General features: G+C 39.1%; 2 protein-coding genes across 2 annotated transcripts; one reads left to right on the top strand and one right to left on the bottom strand.

Moving 5' to 3' along the window:
- LOC109229932 lies at window positions 3,568-4,437 on the top strand. The gene has a single exon (XM_019395473.1). It carries the CDS (start codon window positions 3,568-3,570, stop codon window positions 4,435-4,437), a length of 870 nt encoding a protein of 289 aa, XP_019251018.1.
- Window positions 15,910-18,565, bottom strand: LOC109228885 (pentatricopeptide repeat-containing protein At4g18520-like). The gene has a single exon (XM_019394128.1). It carries the CDS (start codon window positions 18,262-18,264, stop codon window positions 16,399-16,401), a length of 1,866 nt encoding a protein of 621 aa, XP_019249673.1. The 5' UTR covers window positions 18,265-18,565; the 3' UTR covers window positions 15,910-16,398.

Here is a 26,740-nt window from a genome sequence, read left to right as displayed (position 1 = left end):
CACTCAGTCATTAATCTCTCAAGTCTCTCGGACTCACAACGCTCGTACTAAGAAGCCCTAATCAATGATACACATGTAACAATGTACAATAATGGAGACTGAGATATGATATGAATGATGAATACAACTGAGTACATGACTGCAATTAAACAATTAACTCAACAGCAAGGAACGACCACTATGGGTCCCAAACCGTATATAGCCTAAACATGATTTCTAACAAAAATTACAGCTCAAGTGCTCTAACACATGGAGTAAGGTAAAAGTGTTTAGTTAAGGTAGCTACAAAATTTCATCAAATCGAGTAATTCACAATTTACATGGTGTACGCCCACACGCTCGTCACCTAGCATGCGCGTCACCTCAGCATCAATCGCATAACACGTAATTCGGGGTTTCATACCCCCAGAACCAAGTTTAGAAGTGTTACTTACCTCAAGCTGTGCAAATCCCTACTCCGACAAGCCCTTGCCTCGCGAAACGACCTCCAAATGCGTCGAATCTAGCCACAAACTGTTCAATACAATCAACACGAGCTAAAGAAATCAATTCCATAAGAAAATATTAAGCTCTTAATCAAAAGTCAAAAAGTCAACTCAAAAGTTGGCCCCCGGACCCACGTCTTGAAATCGCGTAAAAGTTACCAAATCCGAAAGCCCATTCAACCACAAGTCCAATCATACCAAATTTATCAAAATCCGATACCAAATCGGCACCCAAACTCCCAATTTAAACTCTCCAAATCCCTAGCCTCAAACTCCCAAAATTGCACCTCAAAACCACGCAATCTAGGTGGGAAATTCAATGGGGAAATATAATTATTGAATAAATTTAACCACAAGTGACTTACCTCAAGAAACCCCTCGAAAATCCTATAGAAAATCGCCTAATCCCGAGCTTGGAATGTTCAAAATGAAGAAAATCGCGGAATCCTCGTCTTTAATATTCTGCCCAGACTTTCCGCACTTGCGGCAACTTAACCGCATTTGCTGTGTCGCAGAAGCGACAAGCCTTCCGCTGCTGCGGTGAACCACTGGGACATGAGCTCGCACCTGCGGAAAATACTCCGCTTTTGCGATACCGCAGGTGCGACCACCTTCCCGCACCTGCGTTGACCCTCCGCTTCTGCGCTCGACCCTTCCGCATCTGCGACCACGCAGGTGCGGAAAATCCTTCGCACTTGCGACCATAGCCTTCCTCACCCCTGGCCGCATCTGCACAACATAGCTCGCACCTGCGAGCTTGCATCTGCGATCAAAGCTCCGCAAGTGCAATTGCACCAGAAGCCCCAGCTTCAGCAATCTTCCACACTCCAAATTCGATCCGTTAACTATCCGAAATTCACCCGAGGCCCACGGGACCTCAACCAAACATACCAACAAGTCCCGAAATATCATACGAACTTAGTCGAGCCTTCAAATCACATCAAACCACGCTAAAACCATGAATCACACCTCGATTCAAGCCTAATAAACTTTTGAACTTCTAACTTCTACATTCGATGCCGAAACCCATCAAATCACGTCCGATTGACCTCAAATTTTGCACAGAAGTCACAAATGACACCATAGACCCACTCCAACTTTTATAATCCCAATCCGATCCCGATAACCATAAAGTCCACTCTCGGTCAAACTTATAAATTTCCAACTTCTACCATTTCAAGCTTAATTCAACTACGGACCTCCAAATCACAATCCGAACATACTCCTAAGTCCAAAATCACACGACGGAGCTAACGGAACCATCAAAACTCCATTCCGGATTTGTTTACACATAAGTCAACATCCCGTCAACCATTTCAACTTAAGCTTTCAACCTTGAGACTTAGTGTCTCAACTCATTCCGAAACCTCTCCGGGCCTGAACCAACTACCCCGGCAAGTCACATAACAACTGTAAAGCATAAAATGGAAAGTAACGGGGGCTATAAATCTCAAAATGACCCGCCAGGTTGTTACAGATTGTCGGCTTGCCTAGTATTGCAATAGACGCCATCACGACATGTAAAATATGGGTCGTGACAATTAATCTTTGGTTTTCCCTCAAAACCATTATCAGCACTCTTTATATCCTCTTTTTAGTATAAAGAATTAGACGTCCGATAAAAATAATTCATATATTACAATTCCCCCATAACTAATTTTTGCATTGGTAACTACTAGAATTTGACAGTTTTCTGATTGAAAAATTCCGACCGTTTCGGTTGGAAAATAAAAAAAATAATATTAATTTTTTTTTTCAATATTTCAACCATACTCTGACATAGTTGGTCGCAAGGTTTTGGCGGAAAAACCCTGGAAATTTATTTGCGACCGATTCAGTCGGTAATTAAAAGTCAAACTTATTGCCTTTGACTACATTAATGTTTTCGACGGATTCCGTCGGAAATTTCAAATTAATTTTTTCTAAGTTACCGACTGATTTGGTCGGAAAATTTTTAAATATTTAAATAATTTTTTTCAAGTAAACTACCGACCAAAGTGGTTGAAAAAAATGCGCTTACCAAAATTAAATTTATTTTCGACACAATCGGTTGGAAAATTTAATTATATCCCCAGCCCGACCCCTTTCTTCGATTTTCTCTCTTTCTCTTTTATTTCGCTTCTTTCCCCCTTCACTCCCTTCGCTCACCAAATCCACCGTCGCCGTCGACTTCAAATCCGGCGGTGCCACTCTTTCTCCCTCTCTCCCTCATCCCTGTCACGCGCGACAGCCCTTATTTTTAGCCCCCATTTTTTCCCCAGGTATTGTCTACTTGTCTCCGGTAGCATGAGTCTTCTCCGACGACTAGCATCTTCTCCAGCGAGGTAATTTATTCCTTCATCCTTTCTGCGACCTTGATTGTAATATATTGTTCTTTTTGTTTGTATTGTCACTAATTAATTTTAGAAATTTTAGTTTGAATGTGGAAATATTTGAATTGAAATTAGGGTTGACATAAAAAATAAATTATTCTTTAAGCTTGAAAAAATATTATTTAGAGCCTTGAGTAATATTAAAATTTATCTTCTTTTGAATAAAAAATTAAAATTAGGAGTAATCTTTTTTTTGAATAAAAAATTACGTTTGAAATAAAGAATAATTTATTCTTTTATCTTCTTCTTCTTCAATAGGAGTACTCTTCAATTTATATTGTAATTTATATATGGTATAGAATTAGGAATAAAACTATCGAATCTTGAATTTATTCTTATATTGTAATGTATATATGTTATTCAATTAATATTAAGTAGTGTTTTGAATAATTATAGCATTAATTTTGATTCTCTTTGCAAAGAGATCCAATTGTATTTTATATTATCTATGTGATGTAGCTAGTATAACTTTAACAAAAGTGAAGTAAATATATAAAATAATTGTAACATTAAAGTTTATTAAATATAATAAATTCATTATTTTGAAATTGCATTAAGTTTTAGGTTGCTTGAATAAATTCATTGGTTTAAAATATCAAATTACACTAAAATATATAAACTATTTAGATAAGTAACCTTTGAAGAATAAAATTTATTGATTACGGTAAATAACAAAAATATTTTAACTTCTAATTTTCTTCTATATGTAGATGAAATTTGGGCATCGTAGATGGATGTATGATAGGAATCATCCGAATCGTACGGGGTTGCGGGATGAATTTATAGAAGGTGTTGCTAGCTTTATTGCCAAGGCAAAGGCACTTGATGATTTCCTTATCGAAGAGACGATTAGGTGCTCCTGTGTGAAATGCAAGTGTCTTAAGTTATTGGAGCCCAATATTGTTATTTTTCATTTGTATAAGAATGGATTTGTAAAAAATTACTATGTGTGGACTGTGCATGGGGAGAGTCTTGCTAGTGTAGATGATGTTCATTTTCAGAACTCATCAGGTGGTGAAGAAGGTAGTTCCATAGCGGAGAATATTAATATCGAAAATTCTAGATTTAATGAAATGATAAGGGATGCTTTTGAGATGTTCCATGGGGCTCAATCCGAACCAAATGATGAGGCTAAGAGCTTTTTCACGCAGTTAGAGAAAGCTATTTGTCCGCTTTATGAAGCCACAACAAATTTCAAGTTGTCTGTTGCAGTTAGATTACTAAGTAATAAATTAGATAATTCTATTTCTCAAGCGGGGATGGATTCTATCATTGACCTTATGAATGAACTTAATCCGACCAAGATTAACTTGCCTAAAGATTTTTACACGGTAAAGAAATTGGTTTTTAAGTTGGATCTTTCATCGGAGAGGATTGATTGTTGTGAGAAAGGTTGCATGTTATTCTATAAGGATCATGAAGCTTTAGAAAATTACAAATTGTGTAACCAGCCGCGTTACAAAGAAGTCACAAATTCTAAACAGAAGAAGGTTCCAGTGAAGGCGATGCACTACTTACCCCTTATACCAAGGTTAAAAAGGTTGCATGCATCATTGAGTTTTGCTCCTCATATGAGATGAAATTATGAACATAGAAGGCCAGATTATAACGACCCGACTAGTCGTTTTGAGAGTATGATCCTCGATCCCCTATTTATTTCGTCCTTTATTTTATTTTATGGTTACTTGACTTTCCGGGGTGCTTGGTGTCGGGTTCGGGTGAGCCCTGGAGTGGAATGAGACACATAGTCCCTAAGTTTGAAGTTTAAGTTGTAAGAGTTGACCGTGGTTACTCCGCAAGTAAGAATTGTGCGGCCGCAGAATCCCAGCTTCTACAAGATGAAGATTTCTGTGGACCACACATGGAATTGTGCGGCCGCAGAAGCTCCCGAGGGGCATTTTTGTCCGAAATTGTCAACCTTGTATAAATAGAAGAGTTTCTCGAAATTAGGTCAATTTTTGAATATTTTAAGTACTGTAGTCGTTTCTCTTTGCTTCTTTAGGAAACTTTAGCTTATTGTGGTGATTTAACATTAGATTTCTCTATTTTAATCTTCCAATATGAGTTTTATTATCTTTTCTTCTTTGTTTTCTTCTACACCCATTATGAGTAGCTAGATTTTTACTAAGGTATTGACCCAACCCTAGCGTGTAAACCTTATGGGTGGTTAATTTTATGCTTGTTTATGAATGAGTGTTTATTATTTAACATAGTTCATGCTTCAATTTTAGAATTAATGGTTGCAAACATTGATTCATGCCTATTTGACTTAGTTTCTTCTTGATAAAGAGGGACCTAGTGTATGTTAACTTAGCTAACAAGGATTTGGGTCAATTGAGAGATTGATTAACCTAATTAAAGGGTTCAATCTAGAGATAGTAACAACCCGAATTGAGCTCTTATCAACCGTTTTGGTAGATACCTATTTGGTCTTGCGAAAGCCAAAATTGGGCAAAATCACTATTTGACCGAGAGGTATTTAGTGGGCAACATAGCGTTGTGAGCTATAATACAACCCAATCAATAAAACAACATAAAAGTCTTTATACCATTAGGCAAACACCTAGGTCATGGTCACATCCCTAGGCTTTTTATATATTTGGAAAACACTCAAAAATAATCATCTCTAGTTTTATATCTTAGATTTACGGTCATTAGCTTAACTTTAGGAGTAGAAACAAAAACCTATTTGTGGAAGTGCAATCTAGATACTTCACTTGCTCATTCCGGATATATACTCCTAACTCTTATCTTAGCTCCTTGTGGATTCGACCCCGACCTTTGTTAAGTTTTATTATTGCAAACGACCGTGTCATACCTCTTAAGAGGCGTGCATTTGGACGTGATCACTGTCCCCGGATGGAACAATACGCTAAGACATATATTCAGAAATACGATAAATGTCAACGCCATGCACCGTTGGTGCATCAACCAGTGGAATTATTGCACTCACTTTTGTCACCATGGTCATTCATGAAACGGGGGATGGACATACTCGGTCCGCTACTGCCAGTTGCCGTTAAGGTAAGATTTCTTTTGATTTTAACTGACCACTTTTCTAAGTGGGTTCAAGCAGGTCCTTACCAGAAAATCGGCTAGCGCGAAGTGGTCAATTTCCTGTAAGAGAATATAATTTTTAGGTGTAACGACCTGGCCGGTCATTTCATGAGTTATACCCCCGTTTTCCCCATTCCTGCTTCCTTATGTGTTGTTCAGATGTATTTCATCGTATCGTGTTGGTTGTTTTGTGTTCGGAGTGGTCTTGGAGTGGAATGAGACACTTAGTCTCTTATTTAGAAGCTTAAGTTGGAAAAAGGTCAACTGGATGTTGACTTATGCGTAGAAGGTCTCGGATGTGAATTCTGATAGTTCGATTGGTTCCGTTAGGTGATTTTGGACTTAGGAGCATGTTCGGAATGTAATTTGGAGGTCCGTGGTAGAATTAGGCTTGAATTGGCAAAATTGAAAATTTGGCATTTTTCGGTCGGCAGTCTAAATCTTGATATCGGGGTCGGAATAGAATTTTGGAAATTAGAGTAGGTCCGTTATGTCATTTGCGACGTGTGTGCAAAATTTTAGGTCATTCGGGTGAGGTTTGATAGGTTTCGGCATCGTTGGCGAAATTAGGAAGTTTGGAAATCCTTAGGTTTGAATCCGAGGGTGAGTTGGTGTTTTGATGTTGTTTCGAGCGTTCCAAAGGTTTGAATAAGTTTGAATGGTGATATGTGACTTGTTGGCATGTTTGGTTGAGGTCCCGAAGGTCTCAGGTTGATTTCGGGAGGTTGTCGGATCAAGGATGGGATTTGAGGAAGTGCTGAAGAATTTCCTTCAGCTGTCATAACCGCACCTGCAGAGTGGGGGCCGCAGGTGCGAGGCCCGCAGAAGTGCATAAGCAGCCGCAGATGCGGCCATAGAGGAGAAGGGCAGGAGCCGCAGGTGCGCGCATGGGACCGCACCTGCATGATCGCAGACGCGAGACTTTGACCGCATAAGCGAGTTTCGAGGTTTAAGTGAAAACCACACCTGAGGCGGATTTTCTGCAGGTGCGGCATCGTAGAAGAGACTTATGGACCGCAGATGCGGAAGTTCTGGGTAGAAAGTATATAAGGTCTCCTTCGCGAATTCCAGTTCATTTTCTACCATTTTTGGACGACACTGGAGCTTTCGAGGGCGATTTTGAGGAGGAATTTAGGGGTCTATCAGCAAGGTGAGTGGCTTGAGCCCTAATACTTGTATATGTGATGATTTCCCGTTGATTAATCATGAAATTTGTAGAAATTAGGGATGAAATTGGGGGAAGTAGGGCTTGAAATTGGAGAGTTAAATTTGAGGATTTGAGGGACCATTTGGGGCCGGATTATGATGGTTCTTGTATGTATAGACTCGTGAGTGAAAGGAGTTTCTAGTTTTGTAATTTTTATCGGATTTCGAGACGTGGGCCCGGGGGCCGGGTTTGAGTCCAATTCGGGATTTTTGGTCTAATTTGATAATTTTCGTGTGGAATTCATTCCTTTAGCGTATATTGATGATGATATACTGATTTTGGTTAGATTCGGAGCATTTGGAGGCCGAGTAGAGAGGCAAGGGCATTGCGGGTTAGAGTTTTATCCGGTTTGAGGCAAGTAATGACTGTAAATCTTGTCATGAGGGTATGAAACCCCGGATTTCACATCGTTTCACTATTTTAAGGTGACGCGCATGCTAGATGACGAGCATGAGGGCGTGCACCATTGGGGATTGTGACCTGGTCCGTCCCGTAGCAACAATTAAGTTACGTATTTGACTTAAAACTATTTGAGACTTATGTGCTTAGGAAAGCATTACTATGTTTTGGGCCTCGTGCCATATTTGGGCCTCGTGCCAAGCTGTTTGGATCCTTAGGGGCTTTTTACTACTGTTTCCTCACTGTTTTGATTTAAGATCTGTACTCAGTATGCTATGTTTTACTGATTTCATAACTCAGTCTTATTTACTCCGTTTTGATGCATAAAATGATATTTTGGGCTAAGCACCCTGTTTTACTGTTACCCGAGTGGCTTGAGAGGTTTCTAACTGAGTGAGGCCGAGGGCATGTGTCGTGAGGATATTGTGGGATCGGGCTGCGTGCCGCAGCATATTGTTACTGATTTCTGATCTTGAGAGGCCGAGGGCCTGATTTATTATGCCACGAGGTGGCTTGTTATAGCGCTTGGGCTGTAGGAGCCCCTCCAGAGTATGTACACCCCAATGAGCATGGGTACCCTGAGTGAGTGATATAATGTTGCCCGAGGGGCTATTCTTGATTCATGTTGTGCACGAGGGGCTGATTACGAGCGATTGTGAGGTTTCCCGAGGGGCTGATTCTGAGAGATGTTATGCCCGAGGGGCGGTTTATGATACATGTTTTGCCCGAGGGGCTGTTTATAATTTTCATCACTTTTACTCTAAACTTCATTGAACCTCTGTTGAAATTGTTGGAAAAATATCTTCAAATGTTTTTTACTGAGATTGGATTTTAACGAGATGATTTTATTTATATACTGTTTGAAAGCATACTGTACTTACTGTGATTTTATGATGTGGATTTATGTGTTTCCTACTGCTCATTCTTTATTTATCTTTATTACTTATTGAAATGGGGTACTCACATTACTCTCTGCACCTTGTGTGCAGATCCAGGGGTTGCTGGACGTGATAGCGAGCGTTGATCTTTCATCCGTCGCGGATATTCGGAGTCGGCAAGGTAGCTGCATGGCGATCGCAGCCTTGCTCTTCTCCTTCTTATCTTCCTTAGAAGATATTAGTGTTTTCCAGACTGTAATAGTCCTAGTTGTTATCGGATAGACCTTAGTAGATGCTCGTGATTTGTTCTTTCTGCACTTGTTATTTAGACTTATGCTGTGAAGTTTTATTAATTAGTAGCTTAAACATCTTTATTATGAAATGTCGATTTGTTTTGGGATTGTGTCGGCTGGCCTAGTTCCATGATAGGTGCCATCACGACCAGGTTGGATTTTGGGGTCGTGACATCAGGTTTAGGATACCAAAAGAGATAGTTTGCGAGAACGGGACACAATTTATAAGTGTAAAGGTCACGAAATTCTTTGAAGACTTGAAAATCAAAAGAATCACATTATCGCCATACCACCCGAGAGCAAATGACCAAGCGGAATCAACGAACAAAGTGATTATTCAAATCTCAAAAAGAGATTGGAAGCAGCCAAAGGCAAATGACCCGAAGAGTTACTAGGAGTTCTATGGGCATACCGAACGACGGCCAAGTCAAGCACGGGAGAGACATCTTTCTCTCTCGTGTACGGAGCAGAAGCCCTGATCCCGGTGAAAGTGGGAGAACCTACCATAAGATCCTTCTTGGTAGACGAAGAAGCAAACAACGAAGCATTGTTGGTCAGATTGGACCTGCTCGAGGAACACAGGGACTTGGCGCATATAAGGATAGTGTCCCAGAAACAAAGAATGGAAAGACACTACAATCGAAGGGCAAATCTCCGTTATTTCAAAGTAGGAGACTTGATTTTAAGGAAAGTAACTCAAAACACCAGGGAGCTCAACGTAGGAAAGCTGGGTCCAACGTGGGAAGGCCCCTATCGGGTTTCAGCTGTCGCCGAGAAAGGATCATATGAACTAGAAAACCATGACGGGGTAAAATTGTCGAGCAACTGGAACATGGCACACCTCAAAAGGTACTATTGCTAATGGGGATCGCTTATACTGAAAGTATGTGCTGCACTCTTTTTCCCTTCGTCCACTTTTTGTCCCAATTGAGTTTTTCTCGAAAGGTTTTTAACAAGGCAACAATGAAAAGCTTACTACGAAGGAAGCATCGTCAGCAAAAATAAGACCTTAAATGACAAGGCGTGGAAAAAATGAACTGTTACATGACAGGATAATCATTTGCTTGGTAGCAAGGCTCCTACCCGGAAATAAAGCTTGCTATCAGGCCAAAGGTTACTCGACCGTTCATGAGTGCAAGCCACTGGAGTGGTTAGATAGTCTTTGGCTCTATAGCAAAATTCCTAATGAGAAGTGAAGCTTGCTATAGAACAAAAGATTATCCAACCATTCACTAGTAGAGTCATCAAAGGAACACGACTTCCAGTGTTTAAATTCATATTTCTCGCATTCAAACCTTGGGGTTGGGGGGGGGGGGGGATCATATGAGATTACGGCAACATGGCTGCCACATAAACTGGGGCTACAAAATCTGGTAACAAAAATGTATCATCTGGACCGGGTACTGCGCGACCGCCCTGTAGAAACAGTTGTACAAATTAGTCACAAGTAATGGCAATTTCTTTTCAGCACAACGAATGCATATGTACTTTTGAAAATAGAAGAAATAAAGTAAAGTCCTTTATTTTTATCTTGTTTCTCGTCCAAATGATGAATTAATTTTATCATTTGAAAGTTAATCAAGTACTTCAAATGCTAGTGCTGGAATGAACAAGAGACGTCCTCTTCAAGAGCACCATAAACATAAGAGGGCCCTCTTTATGAAACCCTTACAGTAAAGTGATGGTTCCGGAAGAACTTATGCCCGGAATCCAAATGCCATTGGGGAAAAGTGCACCCATAGCCGCATAACTCGACGCAAAAAGTTAAATTTATGCAATGCTCAAATGAAAAATACTTTTATATATAACAAATGTGGCAAGCAGCACAAGTACAAAAGTATGAAAAAGAAAGACAAAAAAAAAAGCAAAAGCTAAACTACTGTGTCCCCAGAACTTGGGGGAAGAGAAGCATCTGCGCCCCCCAGGAGAAGTAGGCAGATCTGCCGCCGGCTCAGGACCTTGGCCTTCATCATCATCCCCTTCAAGTTTCTCCTCCGTTCTCGAGAATACAGAACCAGAACTAGAAGAGTCAGTTGCATTAGGATAAACCGGGAGGCCACTTCGGGCAGTTAACTCCAGCTCACGTGCCTTGGTGATCTCGACATCAAAGTCAATGACACCCACTTTGGCCTCTTCCAAGGTTTTTCTCCTCAGGATATACATAGAATATATTTTTTCAACAATGAGAGAAGCCGCTTGACACTAAATCTCTTCCTTAATCTGGTCAACCTCGATCGAAAGATTATTCTGCTGGGATCTAGCGGCCTGAAGGCGACGTCAAGGTCACAGAGTGGAGTTATAAAATTTATTGTGCTCCATTACCTTCTTATATTTCTCTTCTATCCGGTCACACTTCTCCTCAGCAGCAGCAACCTCTTCAGCTTTGGAGTTCAAGGCTGCCTCCAAATTATTTACTCTTTTAGTAGAGGCAGCCTCGCACCCGGTAGCAGCAGGAACAATATTTTGGACCTCGGACCACTTTGCCTTGGACTCTTGAAATTGTACCCTTATTAGGGAGGCCTCTTGGTTGAGGGTCACCACCTCTTGTTCGCTCTACTGCAATCAAGCCTCCAACTCAACGGCTTCGGCAGCTTGTGCTTCTAGTGTCGAGAGGCGAGCAACAATTTGCTGCCGCTCGGCCAACAGTTGATCCCGCTCAGATGTGAGGTTCTCTTTATCAAGGATCAACCTCGGAAGCAAGAAAGTTAGCCTGCAAAGCAAAAGTTCAAATCAAAAATCCTGTCGTAGAGAAGATAGAAGAAATAGTAAAGGGAACAAATATCGTATTGCTGTTGCGTTATACATGGCATTCTTTATCATACACTCCCCCAAGAGAGAATGTATTTTATTTTTATCTTTCTCTGAAGCCAGAGGCTTCAGGTAATTGGTGAGTTGCACCGGTCGGGACAGCAGATGGCACTCGGTAGAAATCGAGAAGTAGACGTTCCTCCTCCTCCGAGGATCTGCGGAGGGGGGCGAATAGTTATGCCCCAAATTCCCATGGACTGGGGACTGGGGAGGAGGGACATCCTCGGATCCTCCTCTCGGGTGTCTGTGGTCGGTGGGGATGATGTAGCAGTTGCTGGTGGTGAAGGCATAGTTAGTGAAGGAGATGAAGCTGATGGCATTGTGGGTTGAGAAGAAGCTGCGGAAAAAATAGTTCTAGTTATTAGTTTCTCATCAACTGAAGACGGAAAAGGCCTAGTACCCAGCCTCACAGTACAGGGAGCAGCAACTGGGATATGGAAGCGAAAGTTGGCATCTTCCACTATATCACACTCTCCCTAGAGCGCCTAGACGTTGTCCTCGCTTGGTGTAACTATCTCAACAGATTGAGCATTCTGTTGAGCTGATGAAGGTCGTCATCTCCTCTGCAAGAGAAGCCCCTTCATCACTGGCTCCCCTATCATCATCGATCACCACAGCGTCTGCGACTGGATCAGGCACGACGCTCTTCACTTTTTTATTTTTACCCTCAGTCGTAGAGGAACGTCGCCTTTTTTGTTGCTTGTCCTCCGGCCGAGGACTCCAAGAGGAAGCACCTACACCGGAAGCAAGTCCGATGACCCCCGTTAGGGCAAAGAACTCCTATAGCAACCTTACCGCATCTACGGGATCATCCAAAACATCCTCCTCGGGGATGGCAACAGAACCTGCGGAAGACCTGAATTCAACAAAAAGAGAAGTCAACTAGTTTTCTTATATGCAAGGTAAAAACAAGATTAGTTCGAAAATAAACTCAACATGATTTTTGGCCTTCCACCCGTATTTGAGGGCCAGTTCTTTCCAGCAGCGGGTCTCAGGCATAGTGACATCCAAAATCTTCTATACCCACTGGTCTAAGCCTACAACCCTTGGTGGTGTCCACCGAGTTGCTGAATAATAAAAGAGAAAGGATAAGTAACATCATGAAACAATCTTTAATCAAAGAAAATACTGACGTTGAACTTACGTGTACGAGTCCATAACTCAGGAAAGGATGGAGTTGTGGCTGGGATAATATGCCTGGTGGCAACTAAAATGAACCGCTCCATCCATCCATGATCGTTGTTGTCATCCATGCTGGTGAGCAAAGCATGGTGACCACGTTTGATGAAGTTTATCATCCCCCCACTAAAAGTCTTGGGGGAATAAAGGTTCATTATTCAAGTCAGGGAGAACTATTCCCCCGTCTTGTGGCATAACCGCTGATGACAGACTATCGTCCACCACACAGAAGGGCTCACATGTGCCAAGAAAACCTGATAGCGAAAGTAAAACTCCAAGATTACGCGGTCAAGTCCCCCGCTAAATGAGAATGGGCCCAAAGTAAAGAGGTACGTATAAACGTATGTAAAATCCTTCTTGGGGAAGGTTACCCGCTCTGCCAGATCGGGAGCGATGATGTTCAAATCATGGCAACCACAGTCTTCCTTCAAAGCAGGAATGCTAGAAGGACGGATGGAAGAAGGGTACACACCAACAGCCCGTGTGCGGGAATTAGCAGAAGGTAACTTCTCTTTAAAATCCTTGGCTGTTTTAAGCCTTCTGGGGATAATGATGCTCACCATAGGAGGAGCAGCATCATCAGTGCTTTCCTTGTTCTTTGAAGAGCTGGAGTTCTTAGAAGTGGAGGCCATGGTTAGCAGAAGGAAGTGAGAATTTCTCTGAAGAAGAAGGTTAAAGAAAGATGAAAGCAAGAGAGAGTTGAGTAAGAAAAGTTGACAGATTTCAAAAAATTATGAAGGGTGAAAGAAGGAGAGTGAGGCATATAAGTAAAGGAATAAGCGGCTAAAATCGTGGCCATGATTACCTTGAGAACCGGCAAAACTATTGCTGAAAACGTGGAGTGACGTGTGTTCGGTGCATTAAATACGGAGAGACGTGCGTCTAATCAAGCGTCAGAAACTTTTTAGAGGGGATCAGAAATTTTTTCGCCAAGAAAGGTATCTTCACCAACTTCCCGATGACACAAAGATGTGCCACCGAAAAGCAGGGTGACTATCTGTATATGGTAAAATTAGTTCGTATTAAATACTCGTATAATAAAGTGACACGTGGAACGAAGACAGATGAAAAGTGAGATAGGTGGAAATCAAGACCAGGGGCAGCAGTTTCAGTTGGCACCGGGAAACCCCCGAAGGGAATGTTGCTCAGGAAGACAAATGAATGCCTGCCACCTAATAACATTCAGTGACAAATATTCTGCAGTATTAAATACATAGTCTGTTATAGAGAATATGGCATTCATAGCTTGCCGTTACACATCTTTCAGTGGCCCTGTAACTGTCATTTAAGAGGGGCTTGATCCTAGGACCTTGTTCCCTAGGTGCAACTATAAATAGCAACTTTAATAGCCATTAGAGAGATATGAATTTTCTGACAAACTTATGCCATATGCTATTCAAGAGCTCAATAACATTTCATTTCTTACTTATTAAGATTCATATTGCTGCCTTCGGAAGCTCTGCTCCCGTAACCAGGCTATCTACTATTTTATCTCGATTTCGACGCTAAGTCTTGCATTTTATTAAATTTATTTATCACTTTGGGATCAAATCGGTTCGCTTGTCTATAAATCATGATATAAATTCAACTGTACCGTTTTACGGGTAAACAATTATTGCTTTTCACACGATCTCAATTAAAAAGGTTCTCTGCCTTTTTCTTATCAGCATAGTTTTGTTGTTCCTGTCTCACACACACATATATATACATATGAGTAGAACTAAATGAAAGGAGGAGGATAGATATAGCCGATCACAACTTGTTTGGAACTAAGAGGTTATTATAGTTGTTGTTGCGTATGTTAGTGTACTCGACACAGGTGTGAGATTTGAAGAATTCCTAAATTTTTATGTAATAAAAATTTATTGAGTAGTAGAAAACGGCTCAATTTGAGTAGAATGATTATAGAGGATTTATATAGCCAATCGTAGTTTTAGTGAGGTGTAATTGTTATTATTGTAGAAAATAGAGAGATTGGGTAAGGAAGACTCCTCTACCATCAATGGTCTTGTTGTAGAACTTGGGCCTAACCTAATCCATACACGACTAGGCATCCAGGAACAAAAGTTGGTCCAACTTCTTTCCAGTTTGTTATCAATTTCTAACGAGGCATAGCGACACAATAAAGATATCAAAATACAAATATTCCAAATCATCCCCAATGTCTCACTGTTTATGGTTTATTTGATTTTCCTTTCCTACTGTAACATTCAAATTTTTCGCACTTCTTGTGGTGCTATATTAGCTCCAGAAAAATGTTTTAATATCAAAGCAATTATACAACTTTTCTCCTAATCTTGATTATTTAGAGCAGTTTCACATTTTGGTAAGTTGGTAATAAAATTTAGACGACTAGTTAATCTGTGGGAGAATGTGTAGGCAGCTGTCCCTCGTATATTGAGCAAACTGAATAAGTTTTCATTAATGAAGACCATTAATATGTTAAAGTGGATTTCAGATATTTGTGTGAAAAGCTGGTGGTGATTCCCTGCATTAGTTGCCCACATAAAACTGAAGGATTAATGGCTGTAGCGGTGAGTATTGATATATATATATTTATGCTCTCTTTTTTTTATTTTATAAAAACTGAATTTCTCTAACATCTGCAGTGCAGTTGCAGAGAGAATCTGTCACTTCACTTCTAAGTGACAGTAGAGAGGGATTCGACTTTCAAGCTGGCTGAAGAGGAATTTGTACTAACAAATGGAAAGAATTGATGATTTTAAAGAGGGAAAAGTAGAAGCTCAATATGGACATCCATCAACAGAACATTTGCTGTGAGCATCGAGAATTGTCTCCGAATCACTTTCGCTATGAACCATTTTCTAACTGAGAAGACTTAAGTTATTCTGTCAAATGCATTACTATAAACAAATTGCAATCCCTGATCAAGATTCTTCTCTGTTATGCACCTGGAGCAATGGTTACAATTGTATTTTCTTAGTACATGCGACATTGACAATAGCAATTGCAGAATTCAGAGCATAGTTGCATGGTAATTACACGAACTGTCAATATAGTTTCCAATACACTACCTCATTTGTATCATACATATTGACTGCCACATACAATGTAATTACTGTCAATCACTAGTGTGTAGGAGCTGGCCATTAACTCTTACTTGCTTCGATCCAAAATAATTCGTCTTTTTTGCTTCAAGTAATCATCAATAGAAGTTCTCACTAAACACTTGAAGACAATCCTGTGGATGAAATACTATTAAAAAATATGTTTTTAACATTAAAAAATTTAGTACATATTATTGTTGTTGTTGATTTTTTTCACCATCACTACACCGAACAAAAGTGCAAGTCCTACAAACATTCTGATCGCATAATGGTATACATGATCTTAATATATAATAATACATGGCTGCAGGCACCTAACGACAACTATAATACAGAGTATCCTTGAGGTTAGAAGATACAACATTGGATATTACGGACCTCTAAAAGCACAGTCCCAGCAGTTACCAGTAAACTTCACCTCATTCTTTTCTCAGCAAGACAGGCTAGCCAGGGAGTACTAGACTTGTTCATTGAAGGTCCTGAAGATAGCCATGGACAAGCAGCTACCAACCAGACTCCAGTAACTGGCTCCAAAGTATGAAGCAGCATTCGGTGTTCAGGTGTCATTGTTACATGAATGAACCATGAGAATTCATTTGAAGATTTTGCTGAAACTTCCAAGACCGACCTCATTTCTGTCTAAACTATAGAACTATTTTGGGCTCAAGAAATACTTCGATTTGGACTTCATATTTTCCTTAAATTCTCCACGCGCTGTGAGGACAGTCGCAAGGGTATAATCATCCACCTCAATACCCTCTCCTTGCATGCGATACATGAGCTTCAATGCCTCTCCACACAGTCCGTTTTTAGCATAAGCAACAATCATTGCCTTCCAAGAAACTAAGTTCCTCTCAGGCATGTTATCAAATATTTGAATTGCCTCAGGAATATGTCCACATTTTGCATACATATTGATCAATGCACTGCCCACAAACACATTGGACAGAGCAGGTGTCTTGCTTACGGAGGAATGGATCAGCTTCCCTCTCTCAATATCTTCCAGCTTTGCACATGCTTTCAGGGCTGATGAATAAGTAAATGGATTGGGGGACACGCCTTCACCTAGCATCTCCCTCAAGTATTCAAGAGCCTCATACTCATGGCCAACATGAGCACAACCGGAAATCATAGCAGTCCACGAAACTACATCTCTAATAGGCATGTCTTGAAGGACCTTATGTGCTGCTGAATTTTCACTGCATTTGCAATAAAGCCACACTAAAGCACTTCCTAAATAAATATTATCTTGGAGATCACTCTTGATAATTTGTGCGTGCACTTCCTTTCCAGTTGGTAACGCTCTAAGTAAGCCACATGCTCGAAGGATGCTTACCATAGTCAAGTTATTAGCAAAAATCTTTCGCCTTTTCATTATCCGGAAGAGTCTTATGGCCTCTTCCGCATGACCATTACGAGCATATCCTGCAATAATAGACGTCCACGTCACCGTGTTCCTTTTCCCCATCCCATCAAACACTGTCCTAGCATCGTCTATCTCACTGCACTTTGCATACATATCTACCAATGAAGTGCCTATGAAGACATCCATTCTAAATCTATTCTTAATAATCGCCGCATGTAGTTGCTTCCCGAACATCAATTCCCTCTCCTCCCCACACGCATTCAAAATACTGCAGACAGTAAATTCATTGGCATCAAACCCATCAGAGAACAGCTGCAAAAACATGAGTAAAGCTTCCTTTCCTCTCCCATGTTGTGAACAAGCAGTAATCATAGTTGTCCAACAAACTACATCAGGCCTTTTTATCACGTCAAATACGCGGAAAGCGCCTTCTAAATCTCCACATTGCGCGTAAAAAGACACAACAGAACTATCCAAAATCAAATTACTATATCCACCCTTTATAATACCAGCATGCACTTGTTTCCCTAGCTCAAAATCACAGTTCCTCCCAGCCATGCTTAACACGCACACATAGGTCTTGGAATTCCACTGCAAACCACGTCGTACAAATTCACCAAAAAAATCCATAGCTTCATTATCTAACCCAAATCTTATATACCCATTAAGCATAGCAGTCCAAGAAACCACATTTCTCTCAGGCATATGGTCGAACAAGTTACGAGCATCATCCAATCTCCCAAATTTCACCAACACACTAATCAAATTATTTTCAATGAATATAGTACTACTTCTCATGCACTTTAAAATTATAGCATGCAGTATTTTAACTTCTTTTACACTAGAACTAGATTGAAGCAAACGGCCAAGCAAACTGGAGTCAGCTACAAAATTATTCACTGAAGCATCAGAACTGGAAGAAGTTTCATCATAAGACACTTCCAATTGAGTAACTATTTCGGAGTCTCTAGAGCAGCCCAATGGGCTTTCTGTATTTGCAGAAATATCATACCGAGCTGAGAAACAAGGGAGTTTTTTGTCATCAGTATAGCTTTTACATTTGTGGGTTTTGAGGCGGTTTGTGTTATTTGAAGAGTAAGATGGGTGAATTTGAAGAATTGTTGTTGGCAAACAAACTGCAGAAGAAAACATGGCCCAGTAAATGCTGTTGGTAAATTAGCAGCAAGAATTCAGTTTTCCACCAAAAACTTGCAGTGTCGTTAAGACTATATACGAAGCAGGGTTTTTTGCTTAAGCGTCAGTATGCCAAATATCCCAATTTCCCAGTGAAGAAAGCCTTAAGAGCAATGACTAGATCACAAAGAGGAGAAAAGTTGAATGGCCCTAAGATATTTTTGCCTTATGATTCACTCTGATGCATTTTCACATGACGTGAAGGTGAAAATTTGAGAGGTGAGGATTTCAGACGCGAGGGGGGACCTGTTGTTGTCAAAAGAATCTGTAATTACATTTTCTGCTCCATTCATATAATAAATGGATGTTAACACAGTTACCCACAAAAACAAAACTATTTATCCTTGTCTATCCATTTATTTTTCTATCCATAACCTAATTACATTTCCTACCCATAGTAGTTTTTGGGGCAAATTTTTTCTTTATTCTCCAATTCTTTTTTATTTCTATGCTTCTTTTCTTTTTTTTTCTTTTCCTTTTTTTTCTCGTTTTCTTCTTATTTTTTTCTTTTTTCCTTTTCTAATTTCATTTAACTTCTTTTTTTTATATTCTTTTTCTCTTCATAATCTAATTTCATTTACTGTTTTCACTATTTTTTATTATTTTTTTTTATATTATTACTAAAGAAAAATCAAATTGTGTACCAATTAAATGTAGCTAATACAATCAAAAAATATTAACTAACATATGATACCAGTATAGTATATAGCTATACCAACAGGGTATACAATTGTACGCAAAGAGTTAAAAAAAATTAATTCAATTATTAAACTAAAATAATATCACTTGTCAATAAAAATTTCAAAAAATTCTAAAAGGATCTAATTGTAAGAGTACACCGTTACATTATATAGCATACTATAATTTTATTTTTTTTTTTTTTTTTTTTTGCATTTTCAATTTGCCCCTTACGCTGGGTAAAAGCTTAAAGCAAATTAAAAGGGAAAAGGCAAGTGAATTTACGGATAATAAGTGTACTATTATAGTATATTGTATACTATTACAGCCTAATGTTACAGTATATTGCATATTGTTACAGTATACTATAACAATATATTATATACTATAATAGTATATTGTTGCAGTATAACTATATACTCCTATAGTATATTGTATGCTGTAGCGGTATACTGTTAGGTAACTGTGTTCTTCTTCGATTATTACAATATACCGTTGCAGTATATTGTAAACTATAATAGTATACTGTTGCAGTATAGCTATATACTCCTACAGCATATTGTATACCGTAGCAGTGTACTATTGGGTAGCTGTGTTCTTTTTAGATTTTCAGCTGAAATTTCCTCAATCACCTCGAATCAGCTCCAATGCTATCAAATTTTTCCTCCCGCTAATTCCAGCCGCAACCTGCAAACAAAAAACGTTAGTAAGAACAAAAGAGAAAAGGAAGACGGCAAAACCAAAAAAAATAGAGGGGAAACGAACATAAAGCATAAAGAAATAAGGGAAAGGAACATTGAAGCAACTACTGAATTCCAACAAACCAACAATCTTTTCCAAATTTCAAATAAAATTAGATCCTTAACTACACCATCGAACCCTTTCAACTTCCACTATTAATTAGCTAGACATTTATAAGTTTCACCCAGCATGTCTAAAATATGCCAATTTGAACAACGAAGACTCAATAATCTCAATACACTCATTCTTCGGCTTCCACGCAACATGCAATACACACAGCAGAAGTCAGACATATGACAACAATGAAAAACAACAAAATTATTTAAATCAGTTACCCCTTCAACCATCAATGACAAGATCTTAATAATATTTGTTCCCAATTGATGATACAAGCCAATTCTTACAATAAAGATTCATTTTTTCTCAATCCTAGCAAAAAAATTACCTTGATCATTGCAGGCAATAAAAATAATAATTCCAGTTTCATCACCCACCAAACACTAAGCAAGACGATTTCTCTGTACAATTGGCTTTTTACTAATAACCTTTACAGTTATATTAACCCCAAAATTCGATGGTCGAAGCTGATTCACTTTTATAGATCCCACTTGCTGCTTCTTCTGCTCTGCCATTTTTTCAATTCTTTTTTCCTGAATACCTATTTAATTCCCAGAAAAGAAATTCAGGAATTTTAATTAAAAAAACAAATACAGCGAATCCTGACATAAAGATTGTATTTTTTCATGATTTTGCACAAATTTAGTTGTTTTGACAAAAAAAAAAGAGAACAGACCTGAAGATCGACTTCGCCGGAGAATGATACGAGATTTGTCAGATTTTTCATGCTTTTGCACAAATTTTTTCATGTTTTTGCACAAATCCTGGCCTATTTTTTCGAAGGCAGATTTTTCAGCCATTGTTTGAATCTCTATTTCACCACTTGAGGTTCTCTTTCAAGATTCCTTGTTAGCGGGAACTATTCCATTTGTTTGCAGGTTGCGGCTGGAATTAGCGGGTAAATAGTCTGGGCCGCATGGGTAGGAATGGTAAATAGTTTGGGCCTAGGTATTAAAGGGTAAATAGTTTGGAATTAATGGGTATAAAGTGAGATTTTCTCTATAATAAAAGTGACAGAATTCAATAGATTCAATTATTGACTTTTAACTTCTGAAAACAAGACTAGCATTATAATTTAAAATATATCATTAATAAATAAAAATTATAATTAGTGCCCCAATCTATTATTATATTGGCACAAATAATGGAGATAATTTGTATGAAGCAAAATGATTTGAAGAAGACGACCGAAGAACAAAGAAAATTCAGAGAAGCTACAAAGTTGTCCTCGACATAAACAAAGTAAAGAAGTGAAAATATTATTCTTCGGACATTTGGACTAAAGAGCTACACGTGGAGGCCTAATTAACTTTGGATTAATTGTGTTGATTTCATCAGAGACATTGATCTTTATTGTCTTGGCAACATCTGGACCGTTGGATAAGCTTCTAGAAGCTACAGCTGTGTAACAAGAATTATGTACAAATTTTATTTTTTCTTTATTTTTAACCAATAGGAAATAGGACAGCTGGATAAGTTAGTTACAATAGATTCTTTTACAGTTTGTATAAATATTGTACAGTGATGAATGAAAATACACACAAAAAATTTCATAGTTTTCATCACTTTCTTCATGGTATCAGAGCAGTGACTTTCTTGTGCACTACTCAACCTCGTTTTCTTCTTCCACCATGGTTACTGATGCTTCTTCTGCAAGAAAATCTACTAAAGTCACATAAGTAGATCCTAAGACCACAGTCATGGATTCCAGTCACCCATATTATCTTCATTCCTCTGACTTTCCAGGGATGAATCTTGTGAATTTCACCTTTGACGGCAGAGGTTATGGAAGCTGGAGTAGGTCAATCCTCATCGCTCTATCAGCCAAAAATAAAGTTAGCTTTATCAACGGATTTTGCTCCCCTCCATCTCCTGATTGACCAGACTTCAAGCTTTGGAGCAGATGCAACAACATAGTTTTGTCTTGGCTCCTCAACTCCCTTTCCAAAGAGATTGCAGGCAGTGTTATCTACTCCAAGACAACCAAAGATCTGTGGACTGATTTGAAAGATCGCTTTGGGTAGTCCAATGGAGCAAAGTTGTATCACCTACAAAATGAGCTCAATAATTTAGTACAGGGTCTAATGACATAACATGATATTTTTCAAAGGTAAAAGGCCTTGGGATGAACTAGATACTCTCAATGCAAATATATGTTGTGGATATGACTGTACATGTGAAGGTAAGACCAAATTCTCTAAGTCATTTCAAGAGGAAAGACTCGTTCAATTTCTTATGGGATTGAATGATTCTTATGCTGCTGTAAAAGGAAACATTCTAATGATTTCACCTCTGCCTAGTGTTAATCATGCGTATTCATTGTTGATTCAAGATGAAAAACAAACAGAAATCTATGTTAACAATCATTTCCCTAGTGATTCATCTTCTTTTATGACTGCTAATTTAGTGGTTCTCCAAAATTTGGAAACTCTGATTCTAGAGGTGGAAAATTCAGGGGAAATTACAAGAAAAACAATAAGATTTGCTCCTACTGTAAGAAATATGAACATATTATGGATAAGAGCTACAAGATCATAGGTTTTCTTGCTGATTTTAAGTTCACAAAGTCTAAGAAATTTCAAGGAGGAGCCCAGGCCAATGTAGCCATAAATGATGGAGGATCAGTTCATGGGTTTAACACTGATTCCGAAATGAATGTCCTGCACCAGTTATCACAAAACCGATTCACTCAACTCACTCAGTAACTCCAAGATGTGAAAGGAGGACTGTAACGACCCGGCCGGTCGTTTTGAGAAATCAAGCTCCGTTTGGTGGCGTAAGGTCTGGAACAGCTAGATAATATGAGTATCGACTTGCATGCATGGTTGAATTTAGTTAACGGATGATTCAGAGTCGAATTGGGAGAAGGAATCTAGTTTTGGAAGCTTAAGCGGTGAGAATTTGACCAGAATTGGACTTTGGAGTAAACGGCTCAGGAATGGGTTTTGGATGATCTTAACAGCTTCGTATGGTGATTTTGGACTCGCGTCCGGATTCAGATTTGGAGGTCCGTAGGGTAATTTGAGGCGTTTCGGTGAAAGTTGAAAAAGTTGAAGTTTTGAAAATGGAGAAGTTTGATCCATAGTTGACTTTTGCGATATCGGGGTTAGAATGCGGTTCCGAGAGTTGGAACAGCTCCGTCTTGTCATTTGGGACTTGTTTGCAAAATTTGGCGTCATTCCGGGTTGATTTGATAGGTTTCGGCACGAGTTTTGGAAGTTGGAAGATTTGAAAGTTCCTAAGTTCGATTCATGGTGTGAATCGTCATTTCGGCGTTGTTTGATGTTATTTGAGGCCTCGAGCGAGTCCTTGTTAGGTTATATGACTCGTTTGTGTGTTTAGACAGGGTCCCGGGGGGCCTCGGGTGTGTTCCGGATGGGCTACGGGTCATTTTTCCTACTTTTGAAACTGCTGGTTTTCTGCTTCTGGTGTTCTCCTTCGCGATCGCGAACAGCCTTTTGCGTTCGCGATATGTTGTTGCTGACTACCTCAAAATCCTTCTTCGCATTCGCATTCAACACTTCGCGTTCGCAAAGCCCTGCATTCTTACTCTTCGCGTTCGCGTCCTTCTCTATGCGTTCGTGTAGGTTTCTGGCTCTTCTTCTCCGCGTTCGCGAGCACATTGTCGTGTTCGCGATGAGCAACCTGGGCAGCCTTCATTTTTCCTCTTCGCGAATGCGATCCTTCTTCCGCGTTCACGATGCACAAATTCCTGGGCAGACAGAATATATTCCAAAACGAGGGTTAGACCATTTTATTCATATCATGACTTGTGGAGCTTGGTTTTGAGCGATTCTTTGACGGTTTTTAACATAAATCGATTGGGTAAGTGTTCTTCACCTAGAATCTAACATATTCCATGATTTTATCTTTGTTTTTATCATTTAAATTGTGTTTTGGGTTGAGGAAATTGTAAGTTTTTGAAGAAAATTTCAAGAATGAAAAATTGTGATTTGAGAGACCAAAATGTATCGGAATTTGATAATTTTTGTATGGTTGAACTCATATTGGAATGGGTATTCGGATTTTATAAAAAATTTCGGGTTCCGAGGTGTGGGCCCGGGGGTCGACCTTTGGACCAATTTTCGAAATTTGTTAAAGATTGAGACTTTATGATCCGGAATAGTTTCTTATGTGTTTTGTTTGAGCTTTGAAGTTATTTTGGTTGGATTTGAGCCGTCCGGAGGCCTTTTCATCTGAGAAGTGCATTTTAGAGTATCGGTCTGTCGTCTTTGAGGTAAGTATCTTGCCTAACCTTGTGTGGGGAACTTCCCCTTAGGATTTGAGTCTTCTGTGTTGATTGTAGTTCGTGTACGCGAGGTGACAAGTGCGTACTCGGACTTATTTGTGGGGAATTGGCCTTTTAGAGTTCTTAGGTTCTTATATTCACTATGTATGGGCTTATTCTTTATATGATTGCGTTCCTGCTTACTAGTTTCATCTCTACATGCTTAGTTGGAATTAATTGCTTCATGATTCACTCTTATTGCCTAATTGTCATCCTATTTGATTTAACTGAAGGGTTTCGTCTCTCCTATTGTCATGCTACCTTTTCATAACTGCCTGTGTTAGTTGAGATTTATTATCACCCCTCCTATAATTGTCTAGTTTTAAGTGAAGCTAAGATCACATTTCCTTAACTAAATTGTCGAATATCCTCGTAACTTTCCAACCTTAAAATTAGTTTAGATAACCTATATCTTTGTTGATTTGCCTTTGTTTGGGACTGCTGGACTCGTGTTGATTTCCTTGTTATTGACTAGTATATTGTGGGGTCGTTACTACATGTTAGATTTCCCCTTTTGTTGAACTGTTCCCTTTATGCCCCTTCATTTTCCTTGCTGTGGTTATTCCTTGTGAGCTGTTCCTATCGTTTTCTTATGACTTAAAGTTTTGGAGTGGATTCACTCGCTGTACTTTGTATTACTGTCATTAATGTTGTTGTACTGGTAGTATTGGTGCACGAGGTTTTTGCTATGCGGTTGTTGTTATAGAGTTGCACGAGGTCTCTGCCGTGCGGTTGTTGTTATGGGGTTGCATGAGGTTTCTGCCGTGCTATTGTTACTATTGATATATTTCACATGCGGCATGATAAGGCGGGATATATATATATATATATATATATATATATATATATATATATATATATATATATATATATATATATATATATATATATATGATGCATGTGTGGCGAGACAAGGTGGGAACATTATGATGCACGTGTGGCGAAACAAGGCGGGCACTTATTATGTTATTATTTCACACGTGGTGAGACAAGGTGGGCTATGTCAGTGATTGATTGTGATGCTTTGTGATGGCCTGGGGGCATTCTTGTTGTTGATATTGTGTTATGATACGTTCACCTGTATGAGTTTTAACTCGTGAAAGTTGTGAGAAAATGCCTTTGTGTTGTCCGTCCTTTTTCCCTACGCTTTTAGCTGGAATGATCCATGTTGGAACACTTGCACAAGTATTCATGTAGTTAAACACTCCTATTGGTTAAGAAGCTCTCCTGATATTGTTTAGTATAGATGTACATCCTCGTTTGCTTGTCATATATGTGAGAGTGGCTCTAGTTAGTCAGTGAGTTATCAGTATGATCATGAGTAGGGGTGTGCATTCGAATCGGTTTATCGATAAATCGAATTGATTATTTGTTATCGGTTTATCGATTTATCGATTTCAATTTCGATTTCGAAATTTTCCTTATCGAGTTATCGATTTCAATTTCGATTTTGTCCTCTTCGGTTATCGGTTTATCGATAAACCGATAAGAAATACTTAAAAAAAAATTAAAATCTTTTTTACCCTTATTCTATAATACCCTTTCCTTTACGCTAAGTCCCTAACCCTATTATTTCATCTACCACATTTAAGGAATGATCATATTTAAAGCTCAAGGGAATGAAGTTCAAATTAATGGAAAATAGAATTAGCCGTGATGATGTATTTTTTTTATACCGTTGGAGTGTTGGCGGCATACATTTGATCCCTTACTTTAGTTTTGTTGCATGTGCTTGTTGACACAATTTTTATGTTATAAACGGTGTTCGTCTTATTTTAGCTTCTTTTGGTCCATATTAGTTAGGCGTGTTTATAGCGATATACTTTCCGTGGAATCCCGCAAAGTTTCTTATTGGTGTAATCGATAACCAAATCGATAAGCCCCAAAAATCGATAAATCGAAATTGAAAAAATCAAAACCTTATTGAAACGATAACAATAAGCATATGTACAAATCAATAATCGATAAGTAATTATCGATAAGGGCCAAAATCGAATCGATAAATCGAATGCACACCCCTAATCATGAGGTATGATGAGGGCACATGATGCCAAGTGTTAGTGTTCAGGCATTGAGACCCATGAGCGGAAATTCTGTTCGAGGTTCGGAACTTCGTGGAGTTGTTGGCTAAGACCTGATGTGAAAACTATCATAGTTTCTGAGTTATTACTTGCCTTTACTTCATATTGCGATTTAGGATCTTGGTTTGTGTTTCTGCTCACTCTTTTATGTCATTATTACGGTGTTTCCGTTGTCACTTGCTGTTTTCTTCCATATTGTGATCATTGTATTGTTAACCATATCGTGTAGCCTTTATATATACATCATGTTATGTTGTTCCTATGCTTTTATTTGTACAGTTTATTGGACTAGTAGGTGTCTAGACTGTTCCTCATCACTACTCTACCGAGGTTAGTCTTCATACTTACTGGGCACCACTGTGGTGTGCTCATGTTGCTTTTCTGCACATGTTTTTGTGCAGATCCAGGTATTGATCGTTATTAGCGGTGAGGATCGTTGCCGAGGAGACTCAAGGTAAACCTGCTGCTGCGTTCGCAGGCTTCGGAGTCACCTTTTTACTTGCATTCAACTGTTTTTACTCATTTCCAA

This window comes from Nicotiana attenuata, chromosome 7 (genome assembly GCF_001879085.1).
Source record: "Nicotiana attenuata strain UT chromosome 7, NIATTr2, whole genome shotgun sequence".
Lineage (NCBI taxonomy): Eukaryota > Viridiplantae > Streptophyta > Magnoliopsida > Solanales > Solanaceae > Nicotiana > Nicotiana attenuata.
The sequence above is the reverse complement of the archived record's forward strand: the minus strand, read 5'-3'. Positions and strand labels throughout refer to the sequence as shown.